The sequence below is a fragment of the Nicotiana tabacum genome, chromosome 17 (assembly GCF_000715075.1).
Source record: "Nicotiana tabacum cultivar K326 chromosome 17, ASM71507v2, whole genome shotgun sequence".
Classification (NCBI taxonomy): Eukaryota; Viridiplantae; Streptophyta; class Magnoliopsida; order Solanales; family Solanaceae; genus Nicotiana; species Nicotiana tabacum.
Genome location: NC_134096.1, coordinates 80,980,449 through 81,006,457, shown reverse-complemented (window position 1 = coordinate 81,006,457; position 26,009 = coordinate 80,980,449). Strand labels below are relative to the sequence as shown.

The 26,009-nt window shown below is 35.3% G+C and overlaps 1 protein-coding gene across 3 annotated transcripts; it reads right to left on the bottom strand.

The window, feature by feature from the left end:
• Positions 1-3,806: 3,806 nt before the first annotated feature.
• On the bottom strand, positions 3,807-8,284 carry LOC107790283 (AP2-like ethylene-responsive transcription factor ANT). 3 transcript variants are annotated; one of them, XM_075234542.1, is made up of 10 exons: positions 7,256-8,284; positions 7,076-7,165; positions 6,299-6,965; positions 6,095-6,177; positions 5,960-5,968; positions 5,755-5,843; positions 5,594-5,667; positions 5,444-5,494; positions 5,264-5,340; positions 3,807-4,609 (listed from the first exon to the last, which is right to left on the bottom strand). In XM_075234542.1, the coding sequence occupies exons 1-10, from the start codon at positions 7,389-7,391 to the stop codon at positions 4,050-4,052; spliced, it is 1,836 nt and encodes a 611-aa protein (XP_075090643.1). In that variant the 5' UTR covers positions 7,392-8,284; the 3' UTR covers positions 3,807-4,049. The 3 variants fall into 3 exon arrangements, with proteins under 3 accessions (XP_075090643.1, XP_016467674.1, XP_075090642.1); XM_016612188.2 differs by having other exon boundaries at positions 3,809-4,609; positions 7,076-8,276; XM_075234541.1 differs by lacking the exon at positions 5,960-5,968 and having other exon boundaries at positions 3,809-4,609; positions 7,076-8,274.
• Positions 8,285-26,009: the final 17,725 nt, after the last annotated feature.

Genomic DNA, 26,009 nt, shown 5'->3' with positions numbered 1-26,009 from the left:
AAATTGAATTGTTTTTTTACTAAAAACTGGAAAAAAAAAATGAAAATATTTTGTTTTTCAGTTTTTACCAAAAAACTGCTTTAATAAAAAAATGAAAAATATTTTCTAAAACAATTTTTTTGTAAAAAGTGAAAAAAAAACAGAAAAGTAATTTTCTAAAGCAATTAAAAACTAGAAAAAGCTGAAAAAATTTTTAACTAAAAACTGAAAAAAATAAAAAATTTGTTTTTTCAGTTTTTACAAAAACATTGCTTTAGAAAATTATTTTTCAGTTTTTTTTTAGTTTTTACAAAAAAAATTGCTTTAGAAATTATTTTTCAGTTTGTTATAAAGCGATATTTTTCTAAAAACTGAAAAAAAATATTTTTGATTTTTTCAGTTTTTAGTAAAAAAAACATTCAGCTTTTTCCAGTTTTTATAAAAATATTGCTTTAGAAAATTGCTTTTCGGTTTTTTTTTCACTTTTTACAAAATTATTATTTTAGAAAATATTTTTCAGTTTTTTTAAAGCAATTTTTGTGTAAAAACTATAGTTTTTAGTAAAAACAATTTCAGTTTTTTCCAATTTTTACAAAAAAAAAATTATTTTTCAGGTATGGTTAATGGGTCTTTTTAATTAATTAGGAGATATTTAGAATTGGCGAACAGGAGGATGACATGTGTCCCTCCGTTTAAATGAGGGGTATATTTGAACCCAAAGTATGACTGCAGAAGTATAGATAACTCAATAGTATAACGAAGGGTATTGTTAAATCATTTTCGAAATTACATGAATATATGTGTGACATTTGCCGTTACAAATTTCCATTAAGCTTGATTGACAATAGTACAACATACTATATAATAGTGGAGAAACAGTGTTTGTGAGATCAACATCAGATTAAACATGATGATTACTTAACCTGAACGAGATGAAAATATTCGGCTTTTGCATGCCGACAGGACATCATAATAACTTTCAGGAAAAGGGAAGATAATCAATAATGCACACGGGCTTCTCTAACAGTTACAGTTCCATGAAATTATAGACTACGTTGTTACAGCAATGTGACTTTGTTTTCAAGACAAATCAATTAACTTAATTAAGCCAGGTCGTTTCATCATATCCAACCACATCGTAGCTGTAAGGAGAATACTTTTGATGATGCTTAAAACCAAGCATTGCGTTGATATTTGGCTGTTGAGATTTGAGAATTGAGGAGTACTACTACTATACTACAGGGATAAACAATTCATTGAAATGACGTTTTACAAAGTACTATCTTTAATGGAACATCATTGAATAGAGATAAACAACGTCCACGGAAGTGAAATCAACCGTACAAATTAAAAATTTCCAAGATGTGTGACAGACTAATTCCTCGCCGAATACATTACCGTGTATTACAGAGAAGGAAAAACAAACGGTGTGCTTCTGCTGGTAAAATCAAACGACAGACATATTTTCTTTTTCCCCCAAAAGCTGTGCATAATGTTAAAGAGACATAAATATTCTAACTAGGTATTGACTATAACCATTTGCATTCCTACTAATAATTAGGAGCAATTCACTTAACAGGCTGATATACTCTAATAAAAACATTAAGTATACTTTTCAACGTATTTTTTTTTTTTTTTGGAACTTTTAAACTAATTCAATTCTTAGTGGAGGGTAAATTAACTGAGATTCTCAGATTAGTAACTATTTACATCCATAATTAACAGAGAAGATGAAGCTGGAAAAAAAATGTAAGTCTGGTGCATCAGCTTAGTGTTCAGGGATCTACAATTGCATGATATTAGAAATTGGGTCTTTTTTTGACATGACAATGCAAATTCAATGCCTCAGCCTCACGTATCCAGCTTTGGAAGTTTTTCCACAATCAAATATTTTCTTTGACCTTAAAATTCCTTCCTTTTATTCGTATCTCTTCTTTAGCACCAGCTGTTAAGTGATGTCTTCTTTTACGATCGTTACCATTTTTCATCGTGCTAAGTATTCCCTTGATAATTGGACGGAACGCTTTCTTCCAAATCCCTTACTTTTTGGTTATATGCTTTATTTAGATAAGAAATTTTCAAAAGATTATATTTGGACTTTTAGCCACCTTGATTTTCTGCTTAAAAGCATATTAGACCAAGTAGAAAAAACACAAACAAATTAAAGTGATGACCAGAAAATAACACGCAGACCTAGCACAGCAGCTCTTCCGCTCTATTTTTCTCTTTATCTGAGTTGCGTAGAGTAAAATAGAGAAAAAAAGCAGATTGTATAAAAAATCTTTCAAGAAGTTATGCGGGGACATTCTGTATTGCCGAATACAGCACCCACGCATAGATTAGGCATACAGGCATTCTAGTATGTTGTGGAAATGACATTAGGTAGCCACTTTTAAGTACGTTGTTTAAAATATATTCACGGTTTGTAATATATTTAAAGATAAATCAATTTTGCTCAAACTTCAGGACACGGCGTCCTAGAGTTTAAGTCTCAAAGTTCAAACTTCAGGACATCGTGTGCTAAAGTTCGAAAATTGTGTCCAGAAGTTTGAATCTTATGTCCTGAATTTTAAATTAGCACTTCAGAAATTCAGGACCAAGTGTCCTGAATTTCAAATTAGTAGCTCAAATATTCAAGACACTAAGTCCTGAATTTCCAAATTCAAGACATTAAGTCCTGAATACCAAATTCAAGACACTTAGTCCTGAAGTTTGGGTAAATTGATTAATCTTTAAATACATTATTAATTATGGATATATTTTAAATAACGGACTTAAAAGCGGTTATTACTGCACTTCACCCCAGTCTGTTTTAGGGGAGGGGCGCTCTATTTGTTTACATCCATTAATTAGTTTGCAAGGGATTCAATACCAATTTTGATGGAGATCAAATGGTTGTTCATATACCTTTATCTTTGGAAGCTCGAGTAGAGGCCCGTTTAGTTGTGTTTTCTCATATGAATCTTTTGTCTTCTACCTATGGATACCATTTCCGTACCAAAGCGAGATATGCTTATTGGACTCTATGTATTAACAAGAGAAAATCGTCGAGGTATTTGTGTAAATAGATAAAATTCTTATAATAGCATAAACTATCAAAATCATAAGAATTATGTGGAAGCTAAAGCTAGCTCCTAAACTAGATTAAGCTTCCTTGTCGGTAAGGCGATCTCAAACGCAGGTGGTTACAGCGTTAGAAAGTAATCTTCCAGACATAAAATAAATAGATATATAAATTATGCTATCTTTAACAGTTTAAATTTTTTAAATAAAACAGTTGAAACAATTCAAAAGATATATAAGTGGGCTATGTCTTTATTGTGTTTTAAAGTGTATGGTCTAAGAACAGATTAAACTTTTTAATTGAAACGATTCACAATTAAACAAAGAGAAGAAGATGGACACAGCAGAGCAAATATTGTGGCTAGTCTTGTGGCTTCTTGCTCATAAAATCAATTCAGTTAGTTAATATTAGTTACAATTGTAAGGGTCTCCCGAAAATTCATAAGCAATATGTCCCCAAATATATGTTATAATAATATTATTCCTGATTGGTAATCTACTTTCCTCCTTCCTGTCTTTTTGAAAAATAGGCTGGCACAGTTCATCACCTTTAGAGAAAGCTCATGAAAGAAAGAAATCATGTAATCATGTTTTGGGAGGAAAAAATGGAACTATATGGAGAAATGACAGCATCCCTATTGTGGTCAAGGCCTCAAAAGTTAAAGCTAGAGATCATGTTTTGCATTATTGGCAACATATTGAGCTGTTTTTGTACTTGATAGGACCGCAAACAGAATAAACTCTAATTATCAATTGAACCTTTCTAAGTAGTCAACCATTGCGCACAATTTCAACTCATCATTAATTTCACTAAAGTATCTCTCCATTGATTCATCCATTCAGAGCTAGAAGTTGGCAAATTGCGCTTTTTTGAAACTATTTTCTATTCCCACCAAGACTATCATCAACTTGCATTTAGAAACAAATAAAAGAAAGAAAAAAAAAAGATACATTAAATTAGATTCCTTTTCTCCTACTTCCAGAATTTTGGATAATGTAGTCAACAACTAAGCATCTGTCCATGCGGCGAAAACTGGGACATTAGGCCTCAATTGGGCTGATGAAATCCAAGAGGTGATATTAGTTGCTGGACTAGTGATTAGCTTTGGTGCTGATTGAGATTGAGGCATCGCAAAATGCATCGAATGGCTATTGTTTTTAGCAGGGCTGCCTTCTCGAGAGCTGCCCAGGCTAGTTACTAGAGATGAAGCATTTGACAAGTGAGTACTGATTGGCGTAGATTCATCCACCTCTTGTAGTGTAGAGCTCATTGTATTTGTATCAACTCCAGCAGAGGAAGACTGATGAAGTGTCATTGTCCAATCTACTACATTTCCATTTTCCTCTTTATTCTGGATGTGGTTTTGATTTGCAAGGATTTGATTAGAGATTACTTTGCTTGTTTCTGTGTCTTTTTTCCTCCTAGCCAATTCCCCAGCAAGAAGGGTGTTACTTTCCATTATACGCTCCACGTCATACCTTGATATGTCAAAATTGGTCACAGCATTTACACCTCGAAATTTAATTGCAGCAATGTCATAGGCCTCTGCAGCTTCTTCTTGGGTACCTGCAGAATTGATCCAAGAGTTTAATACTAGTAGCTTTTATAATCTGATAGTGTAAAAAGACTACCACGTCACCTAAATGACACTTAACCGCTCTTAAAAATTGAGATTAGTAACTTGAAATATAAGGCAAATAACATTTTACAATAGTTCAAAGTACATGATAGTATAAAGAAATTTATGTTGTCATCGTATATTAATTAAATATTTGATGCAATGAGATTGAATCAGAACAGCTCTGCTGAAAAGTCAGCCAAGTATAAGTAGGAGCAGTTCTCATACAGGAAAAGTGTATAACAAGACAAAGATAAGGGAGGAAAAACAGCAGAAAGAAAGAGAACCATATTTAGACTTTAGATTAGGCAGTAAAAAGTGAAAGATTCCCATTAAAAAAGACAGCCTTATGAGTAAAATCCAGCCTTGCTGACATAAAGTTCTTTACATGCTCTAGTTGGCTCGTGATCAGCCTTACTACAAACTTAGACTTGCCATTTTTTTACTAACGGATAAAGATAAAAGAAACTTTGCCTTTATAATACAGAACACTCCTTATTAAGAGGTTAAGTTGAATCTATGTGCTCACTTTACAAAACAAAATACATTATCTGAGATGAAAATTGGAATCAAAGAGGAAGTTAATGGTAAAATTTACTCACTAAATGTCCCCAGATAAAGGTCCTTATTCCCAGCCACTCGGCCGATACGAGCTTGCCATCTTCCGTGCTGATGGTGTCTGCTAAAACGAAAACGAAAAAGGGCGATTTTCAATTACAGTAACAACCGAACTTCATTTTCAATACTAAACTTGTCTACTTTAATTGTAGTGAGTATCAAACCTTGTCACCCCTCTATACATTGAAGCTCCTCTTGAAAAACCACTACTCTTTCTGCAAAAATTTGGACAAATCAAATGAATACTTATTATTAAGTATAGGAAAAGATAAAAATGGATTTTAACTCATAAATGAAGCAGCAACAATACCTACCTTCTTAAGTTAGCTACATATTCTTGTCGTGTCATGTTTTTCATTTCTTCAAGCTCTTGTTGATAATTTTCCAACTGCGTTAGAGGTTTAAAAAAATTAAATGACACAGCATAAACGAACAAAATACAGTTGATAAATACTATCAATATACTAGTGCATACCGGGAAATTTATGTGTGTGGAGGGTCCCCAGTACTTCAGCGCTGCCAAATCATATGATCTTGCAGCTTTTTCTTCCATGTCATACCCACCTAAATTTTTATATATTTATGATCATTTGGTCAACTAAAAGATTGACACATACACTCATGGCTCAATCATTTCACAGAATATATAACTGTATACATAAATTTAAATCAAGATTTACCTAGATAGACTGAAAGAACCAACATGCATCCCCAGCAATAATCATGAAGAAAGGGGGAAACAAGCATTTTTGTATCAGTACATAGAAACAACTCTTCAGAAGCTGTAAAACTAAAATATTGTGTTTGAAACTAACCTTGCCTTCCTTTTCTGCTCTGCCCTTCTTTCTTACAACTGTTGTCCCATAGATGAGCTTCGTATCTACCAGTCCATCTATGCCTAATTCAAAGGAAATATAACAAATAAAATCATGGTGTCTACTTTTTTAATAGAAAAAATATGTAAGCAGTTAAGTACAACAGAATAAAGGTCATCAGAAGGATTAAAGAGAAGACCTAACCTAGTGACACCTCGATACTGTGAGGTTCTTTGGCCAAATGTATCAATGGATTTCCTATGAACAATTTGCTTTTGATTATTTTCCACCTTCTCAGGCCCTCTTTTCTTTGTTTCCATGGCAATACAATCTGCGACAGTTGGTGAGATTTGTTGTGTTCCAGTGACACAACTGGATTGAGAGCCAGGGGACATTGATAAGCTAAGTGACTTAAAATCTCCATATGTCATTGCACCACTTGATCCAGATTCTCCACTATTATCAGCCATGCAGCCTATCATATTCTGCTCCAATGCATGCCCATTTGGATTCTGATAGTTTCTTGATACCCAGTTATTCATTACAGACATTTCATCAACTGGCATTGTTGGAACCTGAGGATTGCACTCTGTTTTCCCCTGCTCATTAGAGGGATATAGTTCATGCCCTCGAAATGCTGAGAAATCAGGGTAGTATTGTTGTTGTTGTTGCTGCTGCTGCTTAGAGTTGTCTTGAAAATGGTTCAAGAAATCTTGGCTGTTGGTGGTCTCATTTTCTTGGTGTTGGTTATAGTAAATGTTGTTGTCTAAGCTGTGAGCCATACCTCCTCTGTTACAATCTTCATAGTGATGGGTCCCTATTGTTGCATCACCAAAGAAGTCCTCCAGTTTAGGTGTTGAACATACCATACCTTCAAAATAAAGTCAAAAGGATATTCCATAAATAAGCAAGAATCCCAAAGTACAAAACAAAAAAAAGGACCCCATTTAAAAGCAGGACAAGTTTTGTGCTGAAAATAACCTTGTGCTTGTTGTGACCTGTTGAATGCTTTCATAATACATAATGAACCATCAGACTTGAGAGGCATCACAGAATATGAAGAGAAAAAGGCTGCATTATCACCTTCAGTATTATAGTACATGCCTGGATAGTTAAAATGAGTTGGAGAAAATCTAATTGGGACTGAATTGGGAACATTACTTGAGCCAGGTTGAGTGTGATGGTGATCAGGAGGAGGACCCTCTAAGTTGTTTATGTGAGGGGAAAGTGAAAAACCAAGCCAGTGGTTGTTGCTGTTAGTGTTGCTGCTATTGTCATCATTACTCAAAGACTTCATCTTTGTTGCTATAGAATTGAAAAAATCCTGACACTTATATAAAGAGATTCAGAGCAAGTTTCTCTTAGGGCTAAGCAAGTCAATCATTGGGAGACAAATAAACTAATCATACTCCACCCTTTCTTTTGTTCCCTCCATTTGAAACTTGTTTACTACTTTGTTTTCTAGATGCAGACTTACAACGTAGAACAAAATCTAGCCATAAATCTAAAAACAAAGTCTTAGACACAACTGAATGGTTGGGCTGTGTGTGTGAGTATATATATGCATATATATCACACTGAAAAGATTAGCAAGGAGAACAAAGGGAGCCCCTTTAAACTACTAGTAAACAAAAAGAATGAGTTCCAGCAAGAAATGCCGGGCATCGTTCCTGAGTTCCATTGGGATCTGTGTTTGAGAAAGACATCTTCTTTTGCTTTTCTTATGCTCGACCCCCTGCTTCCTTCTTTGCTTTTGCTTTTCTCCCTTTTGCTTTGTGTACGACTATACATGTACTACGTAAGGAGACATTGATTCGAATCCAACCTTGTGGATTAGTATTTCTTTTCTGTGGATAATGACTATTATATAAAAATGTGAACCAACAAAAGTCTCTTGTTGCTAAACAAAACTTACCTCTGCCACTTAAAAGAAAGAAAAGAAGAGCAGGCGTTGCGGAAGAAAACTGTACAAGTAAGTACCAGCGCAGTGGTTAATTTAATTGATCTAAAACTAAAGTCAAATTCCATCATCTATCTGTTGAAATTTAATGAGTAACAAGAGAAAGCAATGGTCATTTTAGTAAATGTGGCAGAGGAAAAAGAGTGGAGTGAGTGCGGCCAAAAAGCTAGAAATATTAATAAGACATGATACAACAATCAATTAGCTGTGCCTATATTGCCTTTTACAGTCTTCCAACTGCATCAGGGAAGCTAAGCCTTAGATCTTCACAAGAGGCAGAATGCAGAAACATCTGGTCACTTCACAGAAATCAGAATAGTACTATTAAGCGAAAAGGGTCAAATATACCCCTCTACTTTAGTATATTGTTTACATTTATCCCGTTATATTATTAGACCACATATACCTTTATCATTAGCCAAACTTTTTAAAAATACCTTCCACCTAACGGAAAACCATTAAATTAAAAAAAAAATCATTTTAAAAAAAAATAACATTAACCCACAACCCGTTAAACCCATCGTATAAAAATAAGGAACCTAGATTTCTGAGACGTCTTAACACATTTTATTCATTCAGAGAGATAGAGAATGATGGTGGCGGTAGGATAGTAAAAACTTATATTTTGGTTCTTAGTTATTCCCAGTAGCATTAGGATGTCATGTTATCACTTTCAGTTGTATTTTGATGTGGTTATAATATGGCATCCCTTTGTCTAATGTAATGCACACTTGATAGTTGGTTTGTATGTTGGTAACAACTGATATATACTTTAAGAATACTTGTGTTTGGTTAATACATGAAGTTAGTGTGCTTATGTTGTTAAGTTACTTTCCAACTTAGTGGTGTACTTTCTTTTATTCTTGATGAATTACTTAGACTGTAGCTTGATATTAAATTGAATCTCCTCTAATTATTTTATAATTTTTGTTCATTATAAGTTCAGTGTTATTAAGAATTATGAGTATCATACCCCATAGCTTGGACACTAACTTTGGTTCTTAAGGCGTGATTTGGCGATAGTACTCGTAGCTCAAATGCTTAAAGTAGAATAAGAAAATCATAGTGCGTAAATACTCATCAACAAAGGCTCACAATTGGAGGAAGAAATACCTCGGTAGCTGCCTTGAGACTTTAGAAATGTCAACCAAATAAGATACTATAAACATTCAAGTCACGGTGGAAAGAAAATTATGGTGAATACTCGGTACAGTTTGACATGACGAAAAAAAACAAAGAGAAAAGTTAGAAGAAGAAAAACGAAATTGAAAAAGTTAGAATATAATGAACATACAATAAGGATATTAAAATAATTGTGACTAAATATAAAAATGAATATATGGTTGTTGGTATTTTTTTATCTTTCGCTCCTTTAGTTTAACAAGTGACTACGAAAGAGATGACTAATCTTTGAGAAAAAGTGCAGTAAATAAAAGGGGTTTAACAGGTTATTAATGAGTTTTAAAAAAATTACTACTAGAAATCCGGGAATAACCGTCCAAAAAAACCGACCAAAGTAGGTCGGTAATGGCCAATAACCGTCCAAAATGCGACCATTCAAGTGTGGACTGTATTTTGACGGTCGGAAGGGCATACCGACCAACATTGGTCGGTATGCTCTACACGACCATCTAACAATTTAATTGACTTACCGACCAAAATTGGTCGGAATATTATTTTATTAATTTAATTTTACCGACCAAACTTGGTCGGTGTATTAAATTTATTAATTTTGCCTACCGATCAATTTTGTTCAGTATTGAAAAATATATTATTTTTTATAAATAATTAAAATTTAAAAATACCAACCAACTTTGGTCGGTAAAAAATATATTTTTTTATAAATAATTAAAATTTAAAAATACCGACCAAAATTGGTCGGTAAACTGGACAGGGCAAGCAGCAAACCGACCAAATTTGGTCGGTAATGTTGAATTTCTGGGAATTAATTGTACATTAACCGACCAGCATTGGTCGGTAATATGCAATTTAATTTTTTTATTAGTTACCGACCAGGGTTGGTCGGTTTTCTAGGTTTAATTTTGATAGAAAATGCCTGTTTTGGTAGCTACACTACCTGCCAAATAAAAACAGCATACCAATACCCCCATTTCATATCTAATAACCACCAATTCATCACATACAACTCCTAATTCACCACAAATCCAACCAAATATCCAACAACAACCAAACATCCAATTAATACTTTAAAACTAACAAATTAAAGTTCAATTGAATATCACAATCCAAAATCAAGCAAAATTTAATTACAACAAGTTCAAAATTGTTCAATCTAATTCAAAACTAGTTTTATTAGTCTAGTTTAAAATATATCAAAGTATTGGTCAATGGGTATTTTCTATAACATCATCACCATCTGATGAACTTTCATCTACAAGACGGTATAAAGAACAGTCCTGTGGAGGACGGGAAGAACGATCACGGGGAGGACGGGAGGAACAATCACAAGGAGGACGGGAGGAACGATCACGTGGAGGTCGAGCCTCTGGCGATGACTCACGAGACCAGGGCAACGGAAAAGCTCCAGTAGAAAGGAGAGTTCTGATCTAAGCTTGCATACCAAGGAATTAAGTGTAAGCACGTAATTTTTGACCCGCGCAACTTTTAAAAGCAGTATTTTAAAAATATTAACTTATTTTTTTATTTTAATAGGATTTCAATCAATTTTTAATTTTAATTTTAAAATATAAGTTTAAAAACACAAAAAAATAGTTTTACAGTATTTCTTCTCTTATTATATATCTTTTTATTTTATCCTTTTTTATTTAAGCTTATTAGTATTTTATAGTGATAATATTTTAATTTTTACCATTACTTTAACATAGTTTTCTTTACCTTTTTATAACATTTAAAAAATACCAAAAATATTTTTATTTGTATATATAGTTCACTTTAATAGTTTATTCTTATTAACTAAGATTAATTAGTATATTTTGGTAGTATTTTTATTTTTATTTTTGTTCATTGAGAAAGAATTGAATTTGGGCCAATTGAGAGCTCGTTTTTGAATTTTAATGGCCTAATAAGATAAAGGCTCATTCTTCCCAACCCATTAGCCCACTCTCCACTTAAAATGCAAGATTTAATCTTAGCCATTTATTCCCCTCTAATCTAATGGCCATCATCCCTTCCCACTTCCATATAAAATACCCAATTATGGAAACCTTACAAAATCCCTCCAACCTAGAGCTAAGGACCGGAGACAGCTGCACACAGACATAGATAGAGGGAGAGAGGCACGAGAGGGTCGAAAAAACAGAGGGAGTAACAGAGAAAAACAGGAGAGGGACATTCCATTTGAGTTCACATTGGCATTGCCTTATGCATCGTGATCGAGGAAACGGACAATTGAGACAGAAAATTTGGGAGGAGAGAAAAGTGAGCGAAAAGCTAAGGGCAAAAACAAATTTCTTCTCGGATCTGAAGTTTTCTTCCTCAATTTGTTTCCTCTGTTTCATTGAGATTATATAAGAAAAAATGGATGGAAAAGAAAGATGAGGATTATGTTGTTAAGCTAGTTTATGTTTGAGTTTCGAAAGAAAAATCCGAACATATGCACTTTAAATTCCTCCGTCCAGTTTTCGTTTTCAAAATTTGTTGAAGTCGAGGTCGATTCGAATCGCGTTCGAGGTCTTCGTTCGATTTTTCGGTCCAGGCCCTGTTCCACAGTTTCAGTCAAGTACTTGTACACGATCTTGTTGCTTTCGCGTTTCAATGCTTTCAAACAGTCACGGTGAGATTCTGTTTCTGAGGTCCATTTCTAAGCCTTATTCTTAATTAATTTTCAGTGTTCTTCCTTGTATGTTTTGATATAGAATGAAATTCTGCTTGATTTTAGTTTACCCAGTTGTGTGCATATGATATTTTTATCTCGCATTAGTATATTAAATATTTATTGATGTCTTATTTCTTAAACAAACAAAAGTGCCTAGTAGATTAATGATGAATAGAATTAGGGATTTTAATAAAGTGGGCCAGTAGGTGATTAAGAGAAAGTTTTCAGATGAAAATTTGTCCATTTGCTCGTTCTGAATGCCATTTAGCTCATCGTGTGAGATGTAGCGGGATTGAATATTAAAAAATAGAAAGAAACTCAATCTTATCTTGTTTATTGTTTTGTCCGTTAGAAGCATGCTTAGGCCGACCACACTTCGGTGGGCAAAGTTTAGATCTTCTATTTTATTTTATTCGAGGCAAGAGGTCATTCCCTTTAGTTTATATTCAGGGGAATGCCCCGTAGATTTTGTATATATTTTATTTGGGGTATGCCCCGTATTGAATGTAATCGGAGGCCGTGACAGACATCGTGAGTGAACATAGTATAGATTTTTAGTATTTTCCTCTTATTTTATTTTTCTTTTATTTAGGTGGGGACAACCTCGAGCCTCTTGTGTGTTTATTTTCTTTTGTGTGTTTTTGCTTCAGTTTGAGTATTCTTTAAAGCCAACTAGATCATGTATGCAACCGTGACCTTCACGGGACTTGGGAAATGCCTAACACCTTCTCCCCGAGTCAAATGAACCCCCTTACTTGGAATTTCTGGTGCAGTCAGTTTTAGAATTAATTGTGTTTTGAAGGAAAATTATTACTTTAAAAAATGGTGACCTGGCACACTGAAACCAAATGTCAGGTGGCGACTCTGAAAAATCCTTTGAAACACAATCTTTTGTCACTTTTCAAATTGAAAAACCCTTTTGAGATTACAAATCTTTTATCTTTTTTAGAGAGGGTTAGTGAGGGAAAAAAGGGGTGTGACAGCTCTGGCGACTCTGCTGGGGTGTTGCAGGTTCGAGCTAGTACTTGACCTTGTTGGCTTTTTAGAATAGTCGGTTGAGGTTTTTATTTGATTTTTATTTTATTTATATAGTTTTTATTACTTGCTAGTTGTTTATGTGTTTACAGTTTTTTTCTTTATGTCTTACTGCTTTATAACTGTCATCATATGCATTATCCGGTCAGTTCTTTCTGCAACAAGTCTCGTAGTACGCGTCGCATACACGAACTCTTCATTGAGTCACCCTTATTCTAGGAAGGGGGAAGGGCCGTCGGACATATGGAGTGGGTGGAAAGCTTGAGCAGCCATCATCGACCATACGCTCCCTTGAATTGTCTTGTTAGTGAACCCCAAACGTAGGTCAGCCTTTAGGTCATTTTTATTTGCATCATATCATTATGACCTAGCGTGGCCCAGTCCTAGATACCGTATCCTTTGTAGGAAGCCTGTCCAAATTGTGTCAAATGGGCCTGCGCGGCCCAAAAGGATATTCAATCATCCTACGTGCTAAATGTTGCATTTTTGAGGGTAGAAAGGTCAATGGGTGGACTAATGTTTGGAAAGAAGGGTGAAAATGAAGCAAGAGAGAATATTGAGTGTTTTGTCACTTTTAGTCTCTTGCCCCGTTTTCTAAAAGAAAAATAACAAAAAGATTTTACACTTTCTCATCATTTTTTAAAAAAGAAAAAAGATAAAAAATAGTTTTTCCAAGTTAGTTGCATTTTTAAATTCTCTCCCGTATCCGATCTTCTCGAACTATGTATACCTGATTCTCGTCTTTCGGGGCGGGATACGTAGGCGGCCCACATAGGGTCCGGTCTTCCTAGTGAGTCTTAAGTTCTTGACTTCGCGGGGTCTTAGCCAAATCTTGCACGCTTAGCCATTTTTGACCACATCGGCTATTTTTGCAAAGTAGGGTCATTTGTGCAAAGTAACCTTAGAGACAACGATTCTTGAGAGTTTAGGGGTCATATGGGCCTTTTGAGACATTTTTCCATGTCTTAGAGGTCATCCTTGTTGAGTTTGCACTTCTAGCCACCTTTGGCCACGTAGGCTATTTTGCACAATCATGTCTTGCATGTGTCCAATAGGAAGTGTTATTGTTTCACATAGTGTCCTGAGCCACTAACTCTATTTGGTCTTATTTTTCTCATTCAGGTATGGATCCACTTACTGGAGCTTGAGCATGACATATACCCCATGACCATCTTAGTCAGGACCGTTGCTTTCAACATCTGTTTGAGGAGACTTTTTATATTTTGAATCTATTTTGTCTTTTATTTTACATGTCTTGTCCAGTAGTATTGATTCTTTTAGGTGGTGTCACAGTTTGTCATAGTCTAGTTGAGTTCGTCGAGTCTTTTGTTATCGTACTTCCTATTTTGTATGTGAAAACCAAAAAAAAAGTTATAAATAAAAAATCTAAAAAGATTTTTATTTTTAGTATATTTTGTCCATTATTTTTTCAGAACTATGCTTGGTCTGATTCATGTGGAACATGATACGTAGGCAACCTACATAGGGTTCGATCGAATTATTTTTGAAAGAAAAAAATTTTAAAAAAAAAGATGAAGTTGTGGGATGTGAAAATTGAGAGAAACTGTGGGATGTAAGAAAAGAGCGATAATCAAAAAAGAAAGAGAGGGAATACATTGAAAAACCAAGGAGCGCAAGGAAATGAAAGTGAAGAGGAAAAGTGGCAAGAAGAGTGAACTTGGGATGATGCCAATGTGACCTTCGTACCCTCGAAGTCATTTTAGAACCGATAATTGTGACTAGGTGCATTGCACATAATGTGAGATTATCTTATGTTAAATGCCCTAACGCTAACCTGATGACTTCATTTTGTTCCTCTTTGTTATCTTTATTATAGCAGAAGGGTGGTTGGTTTGTGGTTCTTAAACTGGTAACTCTTTCCTATAACATAAAGTCGAAAGGCAATGGCAGACGACAACAGAGTTGAGTTAGGTGATATTGGTACCCGAAAGCAGTTGGTTGAACAAGACATTGGGTTGGTTGAAGAGGTAAGGATGTTGAGACAACACATGGCGGACATGTATCAGGCTTGGATGACTAGGAAGGCACTACCCCCGCCACTGCCTAGCTTCCTAGATGCTACCCTTACCCAAGCTCCGGTCATAGTGCCAAATGATCCACCATATTCTCCAGATTTTCCCGCTTATCACAGCTTTCCTAACCTCCTTAGTAGCTCCGTCGTTCGTCCTCCAACTACCTTTCCAAAAAATAGCCCTCCTGATGTTGTTGAGCCCCGCCAACGACATGTCCCAGTGGGCATTCCTGCTCAACGCTTTCAGCCTCAACATCGACCCCAGGAATATCCTCGTACTCCAAATAATCCTCCCCAATGCTACTTCTCTCCACAAAATCCCCAAAGTCATACCTCACCTTCCCACTACTCTATCCATAATGCACCGCCATATGCTCCACATCCACACGACTCGCATTGGCCTTCACCACTTCCACAAATGTTTAACCCGCCTCCTCATGTATGTCAACCACCTACCCGCAAGAGGTTCCAACCGAGGCCGGAGTACAAAATAAAAAGGCAGCAACAAAGAGAAAAGTTTTTCACCCCTATTGGAGAATCATATGCTAGTTTGTTCCAAAGGTTGAGGCAATTGGACATGTTGAAGCCGATTCAGATAAAAATGTTGAACCCCCTTCCAAAGAATTTTGATTTTTCTCAAAGGTGCGCATATTGCTTTAATGCCCCGAGGCACAGCATAGAAAACTGTTGGCATCTGAAAAGAGCAGTCCAGAAGCCTGTTGATGTAGGTGACATTACCGTGCAAAATCCAAATGCAACAGATACTAGCCAAAGTCCATTGCCTGTTCATAATGAGACGCATATGTTGGGTATGATTTGTGTTGAAAATGAATATGAGAACTCTCCTGAATAACTTGGAGGGCCACTTATCGCAAAGTTTTCAGTGCTATCAGTCTCGGTTCTAGAAGTTGATCTTAAGAACGAGTTGGCAAAAGAGGCCCAAAAGCTATTTGCTAAGGTCAACGTGATCGAGACTTGTGAAGGTTCTGGTAATGTCGATGTGCGACTCAGTGGCTAAGATGTCGAGCTTGGTAATTGGAAAGACACTCCTTTCTTGGTTAGCCAGGGAGGAGTTTTGGTGGTTTATTTTGTTGTCGTTTCTGTTGTCCGGATTATTTCAGGGTCGTAATCCGGATATTGTCTTGTGGCTCAAACCCTTCTTCCTCATATTTTGCCTAGTTCGTGTAGTTGTAGTAACTCGTCTAAGTGTCATCTAGGATCGTTCCAAGGTTGTAACCCATGTCTATTTTGCTCGTTTTGTTTTTCAAACCCTTTCAACGTCTGTCTAATGCAATCTCATGTTTTCTGTTATTTCTATTCAGTTTTTGTTTAGTTCTCTTTTTCTTTTATAGTTCTTTTCATGCTGACTGTAGTGACATGATTTGCACGCGGAATTCTCAGCCTGGTCTTGAAAGTTAGTCTACTCAGGAAGCAATGAAACAAGTTTTGAAGATGATAGGGACATTTGAGGGAAATAAATAAAGATTTGGACATTTTGAGATCATTTAAAGCCCGAATTGTATGAAACTGGACAGATAGTTTGGGAAGTTAATAGGACGACAAGGATTTGGTATAAGAGAGTGCGTCCTAGACAATTTGAAGCAAGCAATTTTGAGTTCAAGTGTATCTCAAGTTACAAGATAAAGCCAAGGGAATTTGTCCCAAACTGACGGAGGGTATTCATTGTGAAAAAGAAAACACCTAATGAGAGTTCGATACTTGACACGGCACTAAAGAAAGATGGAAGGCATATCTGGGATATCAATGCTGATGCTACAAAAGAAATGTTATGCATGATCTTCATTTATCATCCTCAAGTTTCATGCGTTGTACTTGGCATTTTCAGAGATTGGGAGGCCCTCTTTCAGCTACCCAAACACTTTATACCCTTCGGTACCTTTTTGAGACTGTGCTGATCTCTTTGACCTCCCCTCTTTTGGAATCAAGTTAGAGTCATAAAAAAAAAAGAGAAGAATAAGTTAGTGTCCCCATAGGTTTGTTTTAGAAAATTCAGTCCAAGAGAAAAATTCAAAAAAAAATGAGAAAAAGAAAAAATAAAAATGAGGAAAAAAAAGAAAAAGAAAAATAGCAACAACAAAAAAGTAGTCTTTTGAACTACGTTCGACCTGATTCTTGTCCCCACAAGATACGTAGGCAGCCTTACGGTTCGTTCGTACCAAATAAAATATTTCATAATCCCACGAAGTCAAGAGTGGGGCAATTTTCTTAGAAATTCCATCTAAAAAAAAAAGAGGTTCAAATTCTCTTGTTTTATAAACCGGGGCAAAGTTTTAAAATAGATTCCAAAAGTTGTAAATAAATTAACCATTTTGTCTTAGTTTGAATTTAAGCCTTCATGCCTTTCTTTCTTTCTAACCTTGTCCAAAAGCCACATTACAGTCCAAAAAAGACCTCCCAGATGATCTTTGAGAGTGCCGAGTTAGACATTCCAGGAGCATATGATATTTTTACCATGGTTAATGCTTTGTCATCTGCAGAATCAAAGGAAATAAGAATAAAAGAACAAAATGAGAGAGTCTTATCGGTGAAAACCCTCACGGGCACCATAAGACGACGGTGAGTTGATAGAAAGAACAAAATGAGAGAGGCTTGATAGTGAAAACCCTTTAGGGCACTACAAGTCGACTGAGGATCGTGAATTAGATAGGACAATTGGAGCATTGAAGCCTAGTTTCACAGCTTAGAGGTATGACAAGAATGGAAGATTAGACTTGCTTGACAGATCAGGCCACTTAATCCAAGATGCACGTCATGGTCAATAGAGTTGGTGTCACATCAGATAACTTTCTACATGGTAATTCTTTTGTTAGATGTCATCTCTTTCTACTGTCCCCTTACTTTGTTCTTCTTGCTTGGTTTAAGTCCTCTTTTTGAGTCTGCTCTGTCTGAACAAGTGAGAAATGACTTCAAAATTTGCTACCAACTTTCCAATTGCACAAAGCGGAGTCTGGCTAGCACACCAAAGTGACATAAGTTAGGAAAGAGTAGTATGCACATTGAGTTGGTGACAATTGGCGTGCTTTGGGATTCATATGAAGTGCAAAGGTTCGGTAAATATCAATTCATGAACACAATGCAACATGCAAAGGGTATAGGGCTCGAATAGATCAGAGGTGTTTTCTGTGGTAAGGTTTGACAGAAAAGTGGTTAGCCAATAACAAGCAGGGTCTTCCAAGTTGAAATCAAAGTTATCATGGCAAGTGTAGGAGCAATCGCCCTTAACATCAAGGCCACAAACCAACCACCATGTTTTAAACTCACAAGTTTTCTTTGTTTGAAATAGGGACGAAGACTATGTCCAAATCAAAGCTTGGAAGCTTGAATTTTTCAGGTGTCGTGCCCAAATTTTGTCAGCACAAAGGTTGTTTGAGAAGGTTTTACCTGCTAGACATTCCCCTAGTTGAGAAGATCATACCTCCTAGGCATTCTCCCCAGTCGGGAGAGTTTTTTGTTTTTTCTTTAAGTTCAGGAGTCTCGCCTGGAGAATAGGGTCAGTTGTTAGTTTCCTTAAGTTTTAAATCTCTAGTTTTTCTTAAGTTCAGGGGTCCCACCTAGAGAATAGGGTCAGTTTTTAGTTTCCTTAAGTTGTTAATCTTTAGCATTCCTTAAGTTCAGGTGTCCTGCTTGGAGAATAAGAGCAGTTTTAAGTTTCCTTAAGTTGTTAGTCTTTAGCTTTTCTTGAGCTCAGGGGTCCCGCCTGGAGAATAGGGTTAGCTTTTAGTTTTCTTAAGTTGTTAATCTTAGTTTTTCTTTAGTTTAGGGGTCCCGCCTGTAAAATAGGGTCAATTTTAGTTTCCTTAAGTTATTAATCTTTGGCTTTCTTTAAGTTCAGGGGTTCCGCCTGGAGAATAAGGTCAGTTTTTAGTTTCCTTAAGTTGTTAGTCGTTAGTTTTCCTTGAGTTCAGGGGTCCCTCCTCGAGAATAAGGTCAGTTTTTAGTTTTATTAAGTTGTTAATCTTTAGTTTTTCTTGAGTTCGGGGGTCCCGCCTGGAGAGTAGGGTTAATTTTAAGTTTAGTCAAGCTCAGTTTATAGTTTTCCTCAAGCTTCAACCTCAAATCTAGGAGATGCACTTTCTACTTTGGGTTTTTCAGATTCTATTTCTTTAGGAGGTGCACTTCCTAATTTTATGTGAGATTTCACCCCTAGGAGACGTACTTCCTAGTTTGGTTCATTCAAATTTCACCCGTAGGAGACGCACTTCCTAATCTGGATCTTTCAGGTTATTCTTTTAGGAGACGCACTTCCTAGTTTGGGTCATTCAGGTTTTATTTTTAGCAGACACATTTGCTAGTTAAATTTTCTTGGTTTTACTCACAGGAGATGCACATCCTAGTCAAGTCTTTAGTTTTACTCTCATCATTGCATCAATAGCATAGGTGATTTATAGTTTTGCTAACAACTCACAAATCTTGCTAGTGCAAACTGGGGCAGAAAGTTTTGTTTGTTGTGTTGTTTTGATTGCAGGCATCCACCTGGAGAACGAGGGTCAATATTTCAGAAATCGATTTTAAGTTCAAATTGGAGAGGCATCAGGAGCCCGCCTGAAGAACAGGGTCAACTTTTAATTTTCAAGTTCAAGCGGCATCAGGAGCCTGCTTGAAGAACATGGTCAATTTTCAGTTTACAATTTCAAGTCAGAGGGGCATCAGGAGCCCGCCTGAAGAACAGGGTCAACTTTCAATTTTCAAAGTTCAAGAAGCATCAGGAGCCTGCCTGAAGAACAGGGTCAATTTTTAGTTTACAATTTCAAGTCAGAGAGGCATCAGGAGCCCGCCTGAAGAACATAGTCAACTTTCAATTTTCAAAGTTCAAGAAGCATCAGGAGCCTGCCTGAAGAACATGGTCAATTTTCAGTTTATAATTTCAAGTCAGAGAGGCATCAAGAGCCCGCCTGAAGAACAAGGTCAACTTTTAATTTTCAAGTTCAAGAAGCATTAGGAGCCTGCCTGAAGAATATGGTCAATTTTCAGATTACAATTTCAAGTCAGAGAGGCATCAGGAGCCCGCTTGAAGAACAGGGTCAACTTTTAATTTTCAAGTTCAAGAAGCATCAGGAGCCTGCCTAAAGAACAGGGTCAACTTTCAATTTTCAAGTTCAAGAAGCATCAGGAGCCCGCCTGAAGAACAAGGTCAACTTTTAATTTTCAAGAAGCGTCAGGAGCCCACCTGAAGAACAGGGTCAATTTTCGGTTTTCAAGTTCAAGTCAGAGGCAGCAGGATCCCTCCGGAAGATTAGGGTTAACCTCCAGATGTTTTTTCAAATCAAATCAGAAGTAGCACGAGCCGCTGAAAGACAAGGTTTGCAAGCTCAAGTCTACTCCGAGTCCAAGTTTATTTTAAGTGCAAGCAGCAGGTTATTTTTGCTGTATTTTTCTTTTATTTTTGATGTAATGGCAGGAACCACGGACCGGAACCTCGACGGCACCTCAATCGGCTCTCCACCTCGGTATACTCCATCACTCTTCTCACTTCTGAACTACACGTGGCCTGATTCCTTTATGGCCAAGGATATGTAGGCAGCTCAATACCAAGGCTCGATCACAATCGTTTTAGCCATTTTTATTTTCTTTTGAATAAGCGTCAGGTCATAAATCAATTACGTTGCTTATTGTTCTTTGCGTCGAAAACTCTTTGTATTTTCAAGCAAAGAGGGACAGCTGTAAGCACTTAATTTTTGACCCGTGCAATTTTTAAAAGCAACATTTTAAAAATATTAACTTATTTTTTATTTTAATAGGATTTCAGTCAACTTTTAATTTTAATTTTAAAACATAAGTTTAAAACATAAAAAAATAGTTTTATAGTATTTCTTCTCTTATTATATATCTTTTTATTTTATCCTTTTTTTATTTAAGCTTATTAGTATTTTATAGTGATAATATTATAATTTTTACCATTACTTTAACATAGTTTTCTTTACCTTTTTATAACATTTAAAAAATATAAAAAATATTTTCATTTGTATATATAGTTCACTTTAATAGTTTATTCTTAATAACTAAGATTAATTAGTATATTTTGGTAGTAGTTTTATTTTTATTTTTGTTCATTGAGAAAGAATTGAATTTGGGCCAATTGGGAGCTCATTTTCGGATTTTAATGGCCTAATAAGACAAAGGCTCATTCTTCCCAACCCATTAGCCCACTCTCCACTTAAAATACAAGATTTAATCTTAGCCATTTATTCCCCTCTAATCCAATGGCCATCATCCCTTCCCACTTTCATATAAAATACCCAATTATGAAAACCTTACAAAATCCCTCCAACCTAGAGCTAAGGACCGGAGACAGCTGCACACAGACATAGATAGAGGGAGAGAGGCACGAGAGAGGGTCGAAAAACAGAGGGAGTAACAAAGAAAAACAGGAGAGGGACATTCCATTTGAGCTCACATTAGCATTTCCTTATGCATCTTGATCGAGGAAATGGACAATTGAGATAGAAAATTTGGGAGGATAGAAAAGTGAGTGAAAAGCTAGATTTAAGGGCAAAAATAAATTTCTTCTCGGATCTGAAGTTTTCTTCCTCAATTTGTTTCCTCTGTTTCTTTGAGATTATATAAGAAAAAATGGATGGAAAAGAAAGATGAGGATTATGTTGTTAAGCTAGTTTATGTTTGAGTTTCGAAAGAAAAATCCGAACATATGCACTTTAAATTCCTCCGTCCAGTTTTCGTTTTCAAAATTTGTTGAAGTCGAGGTCGATTCGAATCGCGTTCGAGGTCTCCGTTCGATTTTTCGGTCCAGGCCCTGTTCCACAGTTTCGGTCAAGTACTTGTACACGATCTTGTTGCTTTCGCGTTTCAAAGCTTTCAAACAGTCACGGTGAGATTCTGTTTCTGAGGTCTATTTCTAAGCCTTGTTCTTAATTAATTTTCAGTGTTCTTCCTTGTGTGTGTTTTGATATAGAATGAAATTCTGCTTGATTTTAGTTTACCCAGTTGTGTGCATATGACATTTTTATCTCGCATTAGTATATTAAATATTTATTGATGTCTTATTTCTTAAACAAGCAAAAGTGCCTAGTAGATTAATGATGAATTGAATTGGGAATTTTAATAAAGTGGGCCAATAGGTGATTAAGAGAAAGATTTCAGTTGGGAATTTGTCCATTTGCTCGTTCTGAATGCCATTTTGCTCATCGTGTGAGCCGTAGCGGGATTGAATATTAAAAAATAGAAAGAAACCCAATCTTATCTTGTTTATTGTTTTGTCCGTTAGAAGCATGCTTAGGCCGACCACACTTCGGTGGGCAAAGTTTAGATCTTCTATTTTATTTTATTCGAGGCAAGAGGTCATTCCCTTTAGTTTATATTCAGGGAAATGCCCCGTAGATTTTGTATATATTTTATTTGGGGTATGCCCCGTATTGAATGTAATCGGAGGCCGTGACGGACATCGTGAGTGAACATAGTATATATTTTTAGTATTTTCCTCTTATTTTATTTTTCTTTTATTTAGGTGGGGACAACCTCGAGCCTCTTGTGTGTTTATTTTCTTTTATGTGTTTTTGCTTCAGTTTGAGAATCCTTTAAAGCCAACTAGATTATGTATGCAACCGTGACCTTCACGTGACTTGGAGAATGCCTAACACCTTCTCCCCGAGTCAAATGAACCCCCTTACTTTGAATTTCTGGCGCAGTTAGTTTTAGAGTCAATTGGGTTGTGAAGGAAAATTGTTACTTTAAAAAATGGTGACCTGGCACACCGAAACCAAATATCAGGTAGCGACTCTGAAAAATCATTTGAAACATAATCTTTTGTCACTTTTCAAATTGAAAAACCCTTTTGAGCTTACAAATCTTTTATCTTTTTTAAAGAGGGTTAGTGAGGAAAAAAGGGGTGTGACATTAAGCATCTCTAAGTCTTTCTCTTTCCTTGGCTGGCCGCTTCTAGCTCGGATGTAAGTTTTGTCACTGTCACCCGCATAGCTGAGAGGCTCTCCCTATTAAGTTCCTCGCCCTGTGAGGAAGTCCCTATTTCTTGCATTCCACACCAATAGCGATGGAAATTTTTCGTAGAAAGCCCGTATACCTTCCATCATTTTGGACCGCCAACAGCCTCCAACTATATTCTTTCAGCATCCTCGTCCGAAGGTTGGGTTGGATCGCCCGATTCACCAGCTGGCTGACTACAAATGAATTCTACCACATTACTTTGGTAGAGACCCTACATTATTTTAAATTAAATTAGTATTTAAAAATTCTTATAAAAGTAAATTATAACACGAAAAGAAAATTGAAAGCTTACATATGCAATCTCTGCCCGGTCCTCGACCCACCTATCTCCATCCCCTCTTTCTTCTTCTTTAAAATATGCGCCTCCTTGAATAGCTCATCATGGCTCATTGAACGCCTATACTTCTTTTCCTGAAAATAAATTAATTTAGTTAATAAATAGAATTGATATACTTAGAAAAGTAAAATAATTTAAGCAATTACCAATCTTCTTTTTATTGTCCCGATGTTGATAGCACCCCCAGCGTGCAAGGAGCCTCCCTTCTCAGATGAGCGAGCTTTTCTTTCCTTTTTCGCTCCACTGTAAGAAATCGTCGATCTGTCATCGATCTCTCTATGATTAGTCCACACAAAGTAATTCTCTATAAACCCCTTCCTATAAAGATGAAGCTTAATTTCCTCATATTTTTTAAACTTCACACAATCGCACTTGACACAAGGGAACCTAATTACTCCATCAATTTGGTATGATGTAAGTGACATTGCATGTCTAATAAAGCCATCAACCCCTTCTACAAAATCCTCCCGCAATCTCCGCCGATTAGGATAATTCCTATTGTACATCCAAGTACGATGTTCCATCTATACAAATAAAATAAAAATAAATGGAGATATTTCCATAAGTATTAGAATTACTTAATTTATTCTACAATTATAAATTAATTAAATCATTTTTAGTTAATTAAGATAATTAATTTTTACTAATTACACCAAAATTAAATTATAGTAAATATAATTAATGATAATTCATTCAATTTAAACATAAACTATAAGTTCAATTTGTATCCTAAAAGTTCAACCATTACCCCTAAAAGTTCAATTTATATCCTAAAAATTTAATTCATATCCAAAACGTTCAACCATTGCCTCTAAAAGTTCAACTCATATCATAAAAGTTCAACTCATGCCCTAAACAATTCAATTAACCTCACAAAACATAAGCTCTATCCAAAAAGTTCAACACTTACCCCTAAAAATTTTGTTCATACCTTAAAAGTTCAATTCACAAGAACAAAATTGGAAGGACTTTAGACTTTCGGAATAAGGGCAATTAAATTGGAATTCAAACTTAGGGCTTAACAGCGCCTTCAGCAAAGAAATTGTGAACCGCCCTGACCAAGTCGTCAATAAAAATATTCCAAGAGTGATAATAAAAAAGACCTGGGAATCAAAAAATTGAAAGGATAGGGGAGTCACAGAAAGTGAGTGACTGTTCATCGGAACTGTCAATTCAAAGTTAATAATTCAATTCCTAACTAGACTATTCAAGTCAATACAAACTTAAATATTCAATTTATACCATATGTATTCAATTCATTTCAATTAAAACAAGATCTAAACCCTATATTTCAATAAAATGCAAAGTTAAGCAATTAATTTAAACACTAATTAACTAATTCATAACTAATTAAAAAAATATTAAATTTATACAAAAAAATATATAAGTTATAATTCAAACCTAGAATTTTTAGGAGGTGGAGAAGGAGGGGCGGCAGTGGAGTCAGTAGCAGCGGCAACGGCGACGGCGGGGGGAGTGGCGACGTGGGGCGGGGAATGGGATTTATGTGTGGGAAATAGAGAAGGAGAGGGGGAAGGGTGTTGTGTGTGAGAGGGAGAAGAGAGTAAGAGAAATAAGGGAAAAATCCCGTATTTGGGATTTAAAAATAGAATTACCGACCAACGTTGATCGGTACACTAAGTGACGGGCGTTGACTATATTTTGACTAGTTGGTCGGTTATTTTTTTAAAAAAAACTAAATTATTTTTTTGTGTTTTTATTTCTTAAAATATTATAAACTATAACCATTTATTTTATTCACATACATATTTGGATAGAGCTTTATTTTATTCATATAATTAAGTATATGAGTATTTTCACACACACATATACTATATTGTAATTGATGATCAATCACATACATTACTACGTACGAAAATTTTATCAATTGATAAACCAATATTATTCTATTTTAAATATGTTTAGTCGTTTGACCTATTAACTCGTTTACTTAATGCTAATAACTTCTTTCGTTTCTTTAATTTGTGATCCATATATACATGTCAAAGATGTTTAGTATTAATTCTTCTATATTTCATTCATTCATCACTAATAATGCATGACGTAGATTAATCGATATAGGTCGAGACGTTTTGTTTTTAATATTCATCGATATAGGTTGAAATGTTTTGTTTTAAATATTCATCGATGCATCTAAGTAAGTTATAAGTCGATGAATCAATTTACAAATAGATATTTTTGATGATGATTAATTATATATACTAATTAGATTATTGCTTCTTCACAAGTCCATCCCCAAAAGAACCCGACCCTGTGGCCCTAGCGCTTCGTGTTCTTATATATATGCGGCTCTCTCTCTCTCTCTCTCTCTCTCTCTCTCTCTCTATATATATATATATATATATATATATATATATATATATATATATATATATATATATATATATATATATATATATATAGAGAGAGAGAGAGAGAGAGAGAGAGAGAGAGATGTTATAGTATATGTTAGTGTATTCATTATTTGTATTACAAAATAAAGTGTTAACGGATTACATTTATATTATTTAGATAGTAAATATTAATGTGATTCAAAAGTTTGACCATGTTTGACCTATTAACTCGTTTACTTAATGCTAATAACTTTTTCAGAAATTACATATACCGACCAAAGTTAGTCGGTAAAATCTTCCCCTGCAATAACCGACCGACCTTGGTCGGTAAACTTAACTATAAATTCTATAAATTTTATAAAATATTTTAAATAATAATATAATTATTAAAAATTAAAAATATGAGTCCCCATTACCGAAA